General features: G+C 32.1%; 1 protein-coding gene across 3 annotated transcripts; it reads left to right on the plus strand.

Moving 5' to 3' along the window:
* The first annotated feature begins 83 nt into the window (after positions 1 to 83).
* Positions 84 to 12,306, plus strand: LOC134833106 (histone-lysine N-methyltransferase, H3 lysine-79 specific). Of its 3 annotated transcripts, none has more exons than XM_063847308.1 (6): positions 84 to 202; positions 1,045 to 1,458; positions 3,090 to 7,101; positions 7,166 to 7,279; positions 8,392 to 8,598; positions 11,244 to 12,306. In XM_063847308.1, the coding sequence occupies exons 2-6, from the start codon at positions 1,150 to 1,152 to the stop codon at positions 11,933 to 11,935; spliced, it is 5,334 nt and encodes a 1,777-aa protein (XP_063703378.1). In that variant the 5' UTR covers positions 84 to 202; positions 1,045 to 1,149; the 3' UTR covers positions 11,936 to 12,306. The 3 variants fall into 3 exon arrangements, with proteins under 3 accessions (XP_063703378.1, XP_063703394.1, XP_063703386.1); XM_063847324.1 differs by lacking the exon at positions 11,244 to 12,306 and adding an exon at positions 9,370 to 9,513; XM_063847316.1 differs by lacking the exon at positions 1,045 to 1,458 and having other exon boundaries at positions 116 to 202.
* Positions 12,307 to 13,150: the final 844 nt, after the last annotated feature.

Consider the following 13,150-nt stretch of genomic DNA (forward strand, 5'->3'; position numbering starts at 1 on the left):
AAAATCGGAACTAAAAAAATCACCACTGCTGAGTCGAATGAAACTGATAAATCGCCTTCGGGCTAATTCAGGTCCGTGAGACGAATCAAGTTCATAAATAAACACGAGAATTATAAAGCTCGGCATTTTCTTCAAAATTCTCCTTAAAATGCCCGAGTTAAGTGAAAATTCTTGGTCTAGTGCAATCCTCAAATTGTAAAAAGTAAGGATAACGCAAAGATTTCCGGTTCAAAGGCAAAATAAACACGTGAAATGTGCACAAAGTGTTGGCGGTCTACGAAACTATAAATCTCTGAAAATCGCGTTTAAATCAGTAAAAAATCAAGAAAAACTGCTGATTTTGCATTAATTAGTTAAGATAATTGTTTTAAAAGCAACAAAGAAGTCAAAAATTGGGTTTTCATGATTTTTCTTTTTTGCCATTTTTAAAAACAACATGGACTCTCGTGTACGTGCAAGATACAAAAATCATAAAAACACCCAGAAATCCACAATAAAACTAGAATTTCTTGTTAAAATGACGTAAAAAGGGACAGAAACTGAAGATTTATCAAAGAAAAATCGGAAAATAAGCGAAATTTAAGGAGAAAACGGGAAAAGAATTTATTGACTGGCACACAAACAAAAACCCATTGAATGAAAATGTCTGTAAATGGAGATAAGCGTTCGTGATTAGCACAAATTTCGAACAAAAAACGCGAAAAACAGTGGAAAGAGACGACATGTGATTGATTAAATGGCCTCCAAACTTATTTAGCGTTTGTTATTAGAAGTCGCATGCATATCTAATGCAGACTATCGCCAGTGAAATCGATAAAAACGCCCTGCGAAGAAAAAAAAGAAGATCCGTAGCGTGTGTGTGTGTGTCTACGTGCCCTAATGTAACAAAAGGTACAGACGTGCTTGGTGTGAGTTGGGTGTGTGCGTATGTCAAAGCAAAATAAATGAAAATCGATATTGTTTATGTTACAGAATTTTATAGTTTCGAGACCGCGACAATGATTTTTTTTTACGATTTTTTAATCCAAATTTTTTTTTTCGCAGTGACGACTGCCTAAGATTTTCGGAAAATTCTCATTGAACGCGCATAAAATTCAGAAATATTCACACAAAAAAAAAAGAGTCGGAAAAATTAACACAAAAGCCATCATGGCAGGCGGCAACGGTGGCAACGGCGGCGGCGAAGATGAACATAAAAACAAGAAATTGGAGCTTCGGTCGCCCGTAGGTACGGAACCTTTTTATTATACATGGCCTCTGATAATTGGAACGGGGCCCGATATGCACGACGGAGCAGCTGACATCATCGATACCGTGCGATGGGTCTGCGAAGAAGTGCTGGAAATCAAGTCGGCATTAGAGGATATTGTCTTCCACGAGGTCGACACAACAAGTTACATGGCGATGAAATATTTTTGCGATCGTTACAACAAAGTGGTTGACAGTTTTGTGCAGCTGGTGAGTGATTTAGAGGGAAAAAAATTAGAAAAAATAGTTGAAAATGTTTTGGATTTTTTTTAATTAAATTTTTGAGAAATTTTTAAGCAGAATTCTAAACTTGAATACGTAAAATGGGAAATTTTATAACATTATGAATTATTTTTCTTTGATAAGAGATCAAAATGTTCCAAAATTGCAAATTTTTAAAGTTAAAATATGAAAAATTTTAAAGAACATTTACTTTTTGAGACTCAAAATGATGTGAAAAAGTGTAAGAACCTCGTTTTGGAGAAATTATCGGATAAAAACGAAAAAGATTTTGATTTTGGAAGAAAAAAAATTTGAAAATTTTAACTTTTGATTTATAAAATTATTCATAAAAGTAAGAATTTTGGCTGATTTTGAAATATTTCAAAGATTTTTGGTAAAATAATAGATAATTTGATTTTGAAAAATTAATTTTGATTCTAAAAATTCAGCTTTTTCATTTCAAGCGATTATTTTTTGATAAGAAAATTTTTATTTTTTTTTTCTATTAAAATAAGTTAAATTCTTCAAAAATTATATTTCTTTTTTTTAGGCATTAGATTTATCAATATTTTGACTTTGTGAATTTTGAAAAATTATGAAAAAAAAATTATTTTTTGAAGAAAGTATTTTGAAAATTCTGAGAGATGAAAAATTATTTTTTTAAAATTAATATCGTAAAATCGTAGCACTAATTTTTAAACGTGAAATTTCTAAATTAAGACAATTTTTTACATTTTTAAAGTAAATTAACAATTGAATGATTTTTTTTAAATTTATTAAAGTGATTTTAAAAAAAATTTTAAAATTTTAAAATGATAAGAATTTAAATGTCAAAATTTTTTTCAAAAAAAAGTTAAAATTTTCATGAAAAATTTTTTTTGGTGAAAATATTTTGTCAAAAAATTTTTACAATTTTTTTAAAAAATTTTTCAATTTTTGTTTGAAAAATTATGTTTACACCATAAATCTTTGCTTTTTGAAAATTTTTAAATTTTTTTTTAAAATTTCTAATTTAAATTTCAAAAAATTTTTTGGAAAATTAACGATGTTAAAAAATTAAAATTTTTATTTTGAAAAAATGAAAATTCAGTTTTTTTCATAGAAAATCTCAATTTGAAAATAAATTTTTAAAAATATTGATAAACGTTCAAAAATTTAAAAAATTTGAAATTTTGCATTTTTAAAAAATTGAAAAAAAAATTTTTTTTTTTATTTTGAAAATTTTTATTTCAAAAATTTTTTTTTTTAACTATTAGTTTCATAGCGGCCTTATTAAATTTTAAATTGAAACAAAAAATTAAAAATTTAGAATTTGTCCTTTATAAATTTATTAAAAATTTGATTTATTTTATTTAATTTTTTTTTTATTTTTAGAAATTTTCTGTAAAAACATTTAAAAAATGTAAAAAATTATATTTTTTCAAAATTTTATGATTTCAGAAAATTCATTTTTTTTCAAATTTTCATTTGGATTTCAGTAAAAATAATTTTCTGTTTTTTTTTTTTAACACAGAATCAAAATTTGCCTTGAACTATAAAATCTAAAATATTTTCAACTTTCATATATTTTTAATATTTTTTTATGATTTTTAATTTTTTTTTTATATTTTTCTCAACAGCAAAAGGGCACTTCTCTCCCCGCCGTTCGTTACACGTATCCAAGTCGCGGTCTTTTGCGCCACATCATCCAACAAACTTACAACGTAGCGGTAGCAGAGCCCGAAAAACTCAACCAATACGAACCATTTTCGCCGGAGGTGTATGGTGAAACATCTTACGACCTGATTTGTCAGATGATCGACCAGATCGACATCCGCGAAGACGACATTTTTGTCGATTTGGGCTCGGGCGTCGGACAAGTTGTGCTCCAAATGACAGCAGCAACACCCGTCAAAGTTTGTTACGGCATCGAAAAGGCGGATGTGCCATCGCGATACGCTGAGGACATGAGCAAACATTTTTTGCGATGGATGCGATGGTTCGGCAAGAAATACAACGACTACCATTTAATCAAGGGAGACTTTTTGGCGGACGAACATCGCGAAAAAATTAATTCTGCCACGATTGTTTTCGTCAATAACTTTGCGTTCGGTCCAAATGTGGATCATCAGTTGAAAGAACGCTTCGCAGATCTCAAGGACGGTGCTCGAATCGTGTCCTCGAAGAGTTTTTGTCCCTTGAATTTCCGCATTACGGATCGGAATCTCAGCGATATCGGGACAATTATGCATGTGAGTGAAATGACGCCGATGAAAGGATCGGTTTCGTGGACCGGGAAGCCAGTTTCGTATTATTTGCACATCATTGACCGCACAAAACTCGAACGGTACTTCCAGCGACTCAAAACTAAGGGAAATGACAACGGAAATGATTACGTAGTTGGTCGCAGTGGTTCACGAGACAAAGGAAAACGCGTTACTTTGATGGATGACACATCAACGGAGAGCGAAACGGGAGGCGATGTCACGGGAGCAACAACCCGCAAAGCATGGTCCGACTACTGCAAAGGCAAAAGTAGTCAATCGGAGGAAGAAAACAACAATGCGCATCGTTCCAGTAGTACAGGCGTTGCTAAAAAACGACGCAAAATTACGCGACCCAAAACGACAAATCAGACAAATCGTGCAGCGCAACAAGCTCAAGGTACAACGAAAAAAGCGACAAAAGGCGGGCGCGTCAAAAAAGGCAAAGCAAAACGTCCCTTGCGCATCAGCGGGTTAGATCTCTTGCACAATCAAACGGTTCTAAGTACCTCGGAGTCGCTTATTGGCAAGAAATTACCGCCGGCACGTGGTTGCATCGATCAACAACTCTCCTCGATCGCTGGAACAATGGTGCATGAAGAGCTCGAAATACCCGCGGCACCTTTGGAGACCCCATATGCACTCCAAATCCTCATGGATGTCTTCAAAACTCAAATGATGAACTTTTTGAACAGCATGCGAACGCCCACGTACAAAGACAACCTCAACGATCAGATCTCAAAGGAGCGCGAACGCAACCAACGCTTGTTAAATCGTGCCGGGCAGCTCGAAAAACAGATCCGAGTCCTAATTGACGACAGTGTCATTTTATTAAAAGCTCGTATGAACGAATTGGGCATAAATACCACGAGCCAAAATGACTTGTTATGCAAGGCAAAGGAAATTGTGGGACGTCACAAGGAACTCCAAGTGATGGCAGCCAAGCTACAAAGTCAGGTAACGGCAATCGAGAAGGATCAGAACCAAATGGTGTTGGCCCATGTGAAAAAATTAGCAGATAAACATCTCAAAACGCCCCTAAATGGCGAGGAATTGGAATTAAATGCCAGCGCATCGCAAGAACTCATCCTAAAAGAGATCGCCAACACCTTGTCGCAACGCAAAAAGTTACATGCGCAAGTCTCCACGCTCGAAAGTGAGTTAGATATCATCGAAAAATCCGCTGCCGAACGAAAAGTCGTCTTACAAAGCACTCCCGTAATGCCAATTCCCCCACCGAGCAACGTTTCCGATCGACATGCATCTGTCACTGCTTCAACTAAGCCTGGGAATCAACATTCAGCGACTTCCTCCTCATCGTCGGGTAAATCCAATCGCAAAAATCGCGAGAATCGAGCTCGATCTCAAGATTGGCCCGATATTCCTGACGTCGGCAAGATCGAAGAAAGTAACCCTGAGGTCTTAGCGCAGAAAATTCTCGAAAAGGGACGTCAAATTGAAGCTGGAAAGTTTTCGGCGACATCAACGACGTCCTCTGGCTCAAGCAAATCCCACAAAAATGACGAAAGTAGTAGTAAAAAGCATCCGCATCACCCGGTTGATAGTGCTTTGATGCCTGCGCCGCCCATGGTTAGTAAGCAACAACATCGAAATATGGCGCAAAATGTTCCGGCATCGAAATATCAACAACAACCGGCGAATCTCCCACCTTCTCCAACGCCAACGACGCCACAAACGGCATCCGGGAAACTCCAGGACTCCCCGCACAAAGTTGTCAACTTTGAAGATCGGCTCAAAAGTATCATCACTTCCGTGTTGCAAGGACAGGAACAAGCCCCATCGCCAAATAAACAACCTTCTCAAGGTCAAATGCCTCCGCAAGGTCAAATTCATCCCGAAATGGCTCATTTGAAGAAGCAACAACAACAAAATAGTCAAATTATTTACCAACAAAATGCAGCGTCGCAAGGTCAAGGTCATCATAACAAAGGATCATCTTCGTCCTCGTACATGGGACACAATCGGGAAAGTCCCATACAGCATCTACCTCCGGGAACGCATCACCTGACAGCATCAACTACCATCACACCCACCTCGGGCATCCCGTATAAGCAACAAATGCAACAGCATACATCGACAAAAATCTCGCCGCAGTCGAAATATGGCCCGAATCCCGCTGCAAATCCTCAAGGTTCATTACAATACGCGAAAAATCTCTCCTTGAGTATTTCCCCGACGACGACAATGCCTCATGATCCGCATCCCAGTCCAAATAACGTCATGTACCATCAATATCAAGGCCCCCATGGCATGGATCCGCATCACAAAGTTGAGTTCAAGGCACCGGAAAATTATCGGGAACGTCAATACATGGGCGTAATGGTGATGGATCATCAAAATAACCCGACGGCATCGCAACCGGTACGCATTAACATTCCGCCGCAACAAGATATGCCCGAATATATCAGTGGGCGTAGCAGTGATCCCAATTCCCGAGCGTCATATGTCACTGTGACAAATCAACAATCGCATTCGCGTCCCAGTTCGTCGTCATCGCAGCCGGATTACACGCAAGTATCTCCCGCGAAGATGGCTTTGCGACGTCATTTGTCGCAAGAAAAGCTCGTGCAGCAACTTCCGCCCGGCGTTCAACTTTCCTCAAGCTCAAAAACGATCGGGGATCTCGTAAATGGCGAAATTGAACGTACGCTTGAGATTTCGAATCAAAGTATCATCAATGCTGCTGTCAATATGAGTACGATGTTGGGACCGCAAGGCACGAATGGAGCTCCAAATGCGAATCCGAACCATACGGTCATCAATACGAACATCCAGAGACCGGAACGTGTGAGTGTTCGAATGATGGAAGAAGCAGCAGCTGCTGCCGCGAATGCTTATCAGATCCAGCAACCGTCGTACAGTCCAATTTCGAGACCAAATAGTCGCGAATTGGATAAAAGTCCCGTTAATCCGCATGCTCAAAGTAATTTAGCGACTTTAGCTCACGTTGCAACTTATAGTCAACAAAAAACTTCCTATGCGGCGTCTTCGTCGTCCTCGACATCGCATCACGGAAACGCATCCGGGTCCAAACAACTGATTTCACCGAGAAATGCGCAGTACAGCAGTAGCTCGAACACGACAGTTGTTTATCAATCGACACGTGATCGCGGCAATTCGCAATATTCCGAGGGCGGAAGACGCGGCGAAGAACGTTACATGGCACTTCCGAGAGCTGAAATGAAATTTGGCATGGAGTCGTATTACACGGATGATCATAAGCCGCCGCCGATGTTGGCGCAACAGCAACACGTGAAGCAACAACAAACGCGGGATCTGATGTTGCACGATGAGCAGCAGCAACGCATGATTCGCGAGGAAAATCGACGGATGCGGTGTGTGGATGAAGAAAGTAAACCGTTGGAAGGTAATTTTATTTGAAATTTTTTATCAGAGGATTTTTTTAAAATATTTTTTTTTTTTAATTTTAGGCTTGGCAGCATCGTTACAAGCAAGAATAGTTGCCCAAATGCAAGTTAAAGAAGAGCAAGATGTACGTCAACGTCCTGATATGATGATGCAGTCGTCCCATATTAAAACTGAAGGTAAGAATTTTAAATATAAAAAATTTTCTTTTGAAAAAAAACTTTTTTCATGGATTTCTTAAAAAAAAAATAAATTAAGCTTAGGCGAATAAATTTAATATATCCATCATTTTGTCAAAGACATTCAAAAAAATAAAAATTTTTTGAAATTTTTGATCAATTTTTTGGAATTTTTTAAAGCTGAAAATACTGTTGGCATGTAGATGTAGAAAAAAAAAATTTAAGTCACGTGACCTAAATTAATTTTTTTTTCAAAAATTTTTATTTTGTGAGATTTTGTTTGATTTGTCTTCACTTTTGAGTTTTTGAAAAAAAATAATTTAAAAAAATTAAATAAATTTTTAAAATCAACTTTTAAAAATATGTCTAAAAATGTTAAAATATTACAATAAAAAAATTTTTCTATTTATTTTTTTAGTAGCAAAAAAATTAATTTTGGATTTTTTTTAAATTTTGTATTAAAAATGATATTTTTGAAAGATTTTTCTTTTCTAAAAATATTTCTTTGAAAATCACTGAACTTATATTTTCAAAACTTTTTAAAGTTTTTTTTATGAAAATTTATTCTTCAATTTCTTAGTAAAATTTCTCTGAAATTCTTAGTTGAAATTAATAAAATTCTTAAATTATTTAAAAAAAAAAAAACCAAAAATTGATCACTGGTCGAAAATTCATCAAATATTTGTCATTTTGTATGAAAAAGAATTTCAAAACTTCTAAATAAATTTGGCGAGGCCTTAAAAATAAAGGAAAAATAATTTTTTAGTAGTTTTGAGTTATAAAATGGTTGAAAATGATAAATTAGTATATTTCTGTTAATTTAATGTTAAGAAAAATTTTTACAGTATGTATTTTGTCTTAATTTTTTTTCATTTAAAAATTTTTTTATGAATTCCCTAATTTTTTTACGTTTTTCATATTTATCAATTTCAAGCTAACTTTCAAAATAAAAATTACCTATTTTCGAAAAAACAATTTTTTTATATTTTTTTTTTTTATGATTTTTCATAATTCAATTTTTTTTTTCAAAAAAAATATTTTTCGATTTTTCATATTTATTTTTTGTAACGGCCTCAATTCTAAAATTTTTTCTCATTATTTTTTTTTTATAGGAGGCCTCAAACGAACATCTCCCCTGATCCAATCGCATACACGCCCACCCAAACTGATGTATGCCGATGTGCCCGAAACCATCATGAATCCCGAATTGTTGCATCCGGGTCGCTCCAATGTCACCGTTGGACCTCTCATGAGTCCCGAAATCAACTCGTTGACGGCCGATGACAAGCACAACGTGGTGCGCTCAAGACACGATGACGGTATGTTGTCTTCTTCCTCATCTTCTGCTTGCTCTAATAGCCACAAAAAACATAAGAAGAAGAAAAAACATAAGAAACACCATAAACACAAATCCAAAAAATCTAAAAAACGTACAAAGGACGACGAGGACGATTGAAAAAACATTTGTTAAAATTTTGTTATAACGATTAGTTTTGTAGTTAATTTTTTTTTTTGCACTTGACAATCACTACTTTACCTTTACTTCTACATATTTTCTAGAAACTCATTAAAAATTGGGACTTAGTATGAAGATGGATTCTAGCTTTTTCTTCTTCAAACACACACACACATCAAACACGTCAACACAGCCATTTGTGTTAAAAAAAAACTTTTTTTTTAATAATTTTTTTTTCTTTATTTTTTCCGGTTTTTAATAATTTTTTTTTCTGTCAAAGTAGTAGAACTTTAGAAGATTTTCCGAACGTTTTTAATGTTCATGCATGCTTCCAGTTGAAATTTTCTTCAAATGTTGTTTGTTTTTCTCTCTTCTTATCAAAATTTTCTAGTAAAACTTTTGCACTTTTCTCCAAAAAAGTTCATTTTCCAGAATAACTTCAATCTCGTGTTAACCCAAAAAAACGTAAATAACGAAAATTGTTGTTTAACCCCCAAAAACGACTTTAATGGTGTGAAATTTTTTATCGGAAATCTACTAAAAAAAATTCAGATCAGTCATACACAAAAAAAAATCATTGATTAAATTTTTTAATTTATTTCTCTATTAATTTTATATATTTTTGTCTCAATAGACGTGACCTTTAGATTAAAGAACAAAAATAACAGAGGAAGTTACTACCATTGATAAGAAATGAAAAAGAAAAACAATTTGACTCAAAACAAAAATTATCTCAAAAAAATTAAGACTTTCCCGAAAATTTTCATCCAAATTCAAAAATTAGGTAAGTGAATAAAAAATCATGATGTCTCATCTCCACTCTCTCTTCTAAAAAAAAAAAATCAAAAAAAATTTGTACATGATTGTCAGGTTCCACGAAAAATTCCATTGTAAAAAATTAATCAAAATTAATAATCAGTCACATACATTTTTACACCACATCTTACTTTTTTTTTAATTATCAATTGTTTATATCGCTGTGCATCGCTGTCTTTTTTTCTTCTACTTTAACATTAAATAATAAGAATTAATCATTAATAACATTTATACTTAGTCACAAACACCTGTCTATCATCTGCATCGAAACGCGCCGCATTCAATCAGTGACAATCCTACTAAAAAAAAAGCTTCTTTAGTCTCAAGGTCACAAAATAATTAATTTTTTTGATTAATTAATTAAAAAATGCTGAAATGAAAATTTTTTAACAATTTTTTAAGAAAAAATTTGATTTTTAGCATTTTTTGATCATTAATTGTACATAAAAATATTTAATTTTTTAACATCCAAAAAATTTTCCTTTGTTCATTATTTCACGCCATTACCTTAATTTAGCGCTTGAAAATCTTAAGACTTAAAAAAAAAATTAAAGTCTGAAAAAAATTTCTTAAAAAAATTAGTTTTAAGAAAGAAAAGTTACTAACATTTATTTGAGTGGATGGAAATTAAGAGAAAACTTTAGAAATATTTTTAATTTTTTTCAATTTCTATAATTTTTCAATTTGGTTTTTAAAATCATGAAAAATATATTTTTGTTTAAAAAAAATTTAATATATTTTTTAAAAATTAAGTTTCAAGTTCAAAAAAATTACATAAAAAATGTTTAAAGATTTTTCTAGATATTTTTTAATTTTTTTGTTAAAATTATAAAATTTAATAATCGAAAAAAAATTTTATAAATTTTTTAATCTTTGAAAATTTTAAAAATTTAAAATTTGATTTTATGTAAAAAAATCAATTTATTTTTACTTTAAAAAAAATAATATTAATCCAATAATATTTTTTAATTAAATTAAATTTTAATTAATTAAATAAATTAAAAATTAATTAACTATTTAAAATTCAAGATAAAAAAATTATTTATTTTTATTCATTCACGTGTTCACTTCCTTAACAAAAAAAAACTAATTCAGATGCCTTTTAGTTGTTAAATTTACTTCTTTTGTAAATAATTTATTTTTTAAATTTAGATGTATTTAATTTAAGGCTGAAAATCTTTCTTCTCATCAACTTCCTTCTGATTATTTTTAAAAAATTTCAATTTCTTGTATAGTTAAGTGCACCATTTTAGGTCATTTTTAATTAGAAAAAGTTTACCATTTAATGTTAAGTGTAATGTTAGAAATATTTAGCTTGGTTACGTTTTTAATTATTATTTTATTTTATTGTTTTTAATCAATTTTATTAACATTATTTTTCTAATTTTATTATTTTATAGAATAATTGTTTTTTTTTCGTTAATAAATTTATGTTTCAAAATTAAATAGACAAAATTTGTGTGTAAATTTTTGGTTTATCATTTATTTTTTGGTTTGTCTCGATTTTTTTTCCTTTTTTTATTTGTTTCTGCACATTTTTTGTAAATATTTTTTTTTTGTTCTGAAAAAAACAACTTTCATGCTCATTCACATGCACAAAGAAAAAAAACACCTGTGACCCCTTTGAAAAAAATAAAATAAAAAAAAAATTAAATCCAAAAATTGAAATTTTCTCCCCCTCGCCCTTTATAGATGACGTGCCGGACGACGAATCGCACTGGCAAGATCGCGTCAGTTCTGGCTTCGATCGTTTGGTTGCCTTTGCCTCCACTGAACTAGATAAGACACGGCGCTCCATTGAGGATGCCGGACCACCAAACAGTTGCAATACATCGCCAGACTCGGGTATTGCACACAGTGATGGTCGCACATTTTTGTCTAGCTCGTCGTCGAGCGGGTCGCATCTCGAGTTGCCCATGGTGGTGCGTGGCAGCGGCACTTATGCCCATCATCATCATCACATGCATCATCAGCAATCGTCGTCGACGTCATCAAGTGGCGGTTTACTGAAAACCACAACGGTGCCCATCATCAAGTCGAGCCCGGCAGGCGAACCCCTGCTCGATAATCAACCGCCACGAACCCCAAGCCCCTCGGAAACGTCAGAAAGCCCACCAATTATCTTTAATCATCATGCAAGCGCCGCATCGCAAATTCCCGTCACAAACAGCTTGAAGATCCCGCTGAAGTACCAACGACAAAAAATCACATCCGAGAAACATTTTAAGAAAAAATTCCGTGAACGCAACTGGGAAGAATACGAAGACAGCTCGTATGCCCGCGGAGAGGCCGGAACCAATGCGGAAGGCGAATCATCGCGACACAAACACAAATCGGCAAAATTCCGACCGAAAGGCAAGGATTGGCATTGGGATAACGAATAAACTGTTACTGTTATTTTTTTTTTTTGACAAATTTTTATATTTTTTGTTAGATTTTTTTTTTGTTTTTTTTTCACGATCAAAATAATTAAGAATTACTGCCAACTTGAGCCAAATAAGGCAACCCAACTAACAAAGAGAGACACAAAAAAGCAATAAAAACTTCTAATTATCCCCCATATCTCTCTCCTTTGTAAAGAACAAACACTTAGGAAAATTTTAGTTTAATTTTTTGAACTGCCATTCAACGTTCGACGTACTTTAAGAAAGAAAAAATAATTTAAAATAATTTTTTGTATGAAAAATTTAAGAAATTTTAAGGAAAATTTCAAAAGTAAATATTTGTAAAATTAAAGACTAATTAAACAAAGTAAAAAAAATATAGATCTAGATGAAAATATGGAATAAAAATAATATTGTACTAAATATTTAAAAAATAATAAATAAAAATAGAGAATGAAGTAAAAAATAGAAGTACTAAATAAAAAATTGTTAAATTTTATTTAACATTTGTTTTATGTTCCTTTTAAAAAGAAACGTCTGAAAAAATTTATTCTACAAAAAAAAAATTATTAGAAAATATAATTTAAAAAAAAACAGACTCATCTAGATTTTAAGACGGCTGAAAATAATTTATTAGACTTTGAAACGCAATTTAATGAAAAATATTTATTTTTTCTGATTTTTTTTTTTTTGTTTAGACTTTTGTGTATAGTAATTGAGAGTATAAATAAAATTGTATGAAAACTCGTAAAATTAACGAAAATAAATAATTAGATTATTATGAAAATATTTTTTTTATTTTCTACTTCAGTTACTCCAAAAATTAATTGAAAAAATAGAAAAAAATATTTTTTAAAAAAATGGGAAGAATCTTAAAATTTTGGTAAAATTCTTACAAAAATTTTATGAGAAATAGTGCTAAATTCTGTTTTAAACTACTTCACTTAATTTTTTTAAAAAAAAAAATAATTAAAAAAATTTAAATTTCAAAACAAAATCCCAAATTTTAAAATTTTCAAAGCACACTAATTTTTTCTGAAAATGTTAATATCGAGTTCATCGAATTTTTTGAAAATATAAGAAATATTTTAAATTTTAGTACATTTTTGATGTAAATTTTTTGAAAATGATAAAATTTTTTAAATAAAATTCGATTTTTTTTTTTGCATAATTTTCAAATTTTTAAAATACGATTTCTAATACGAAAATTCTTAA

Source organism: Culicoides brevitarsis, chromosome 1 (genome assembly GCF_036172545.1).
Source record: "Culicoides brevitarsis isolate CSIRO-B50_1 chromosome 1, AGI_CSIRO_Cbre_v1, whole genome shotgun sequence".
NCBI lineage: Eukaryota > Metazoa > Arthropoda > Insecta > Diptera > Ceratopogonidae > Culicoides > Culicoides brevitarsis.

Bases quoted from the DNA above. Each gene is read 5' to 3' on its own strand.
- LOC134833106 (XM_063847308.1), top strand. From the start codon at position 1,150: ATGGCAGGCGGCAACGGTGGCAACGGCGGCGGCGAAGATGAACATAAA. The intron at 7,102-7,165 runs GTAATTTTATTT...TTTTAATTTTAG, and splicing joins AGAAAGTAAACCGTTGGAAG to GCTTGGCAGCATCGTTACAA. The intron at 7,280-8,391 runs GTAAGAATTTTA...TTTTTTTTATAG, and splicing joins GTCCCATATTAAAACTGAAG to GAGGCCTCAAACGAACATCT.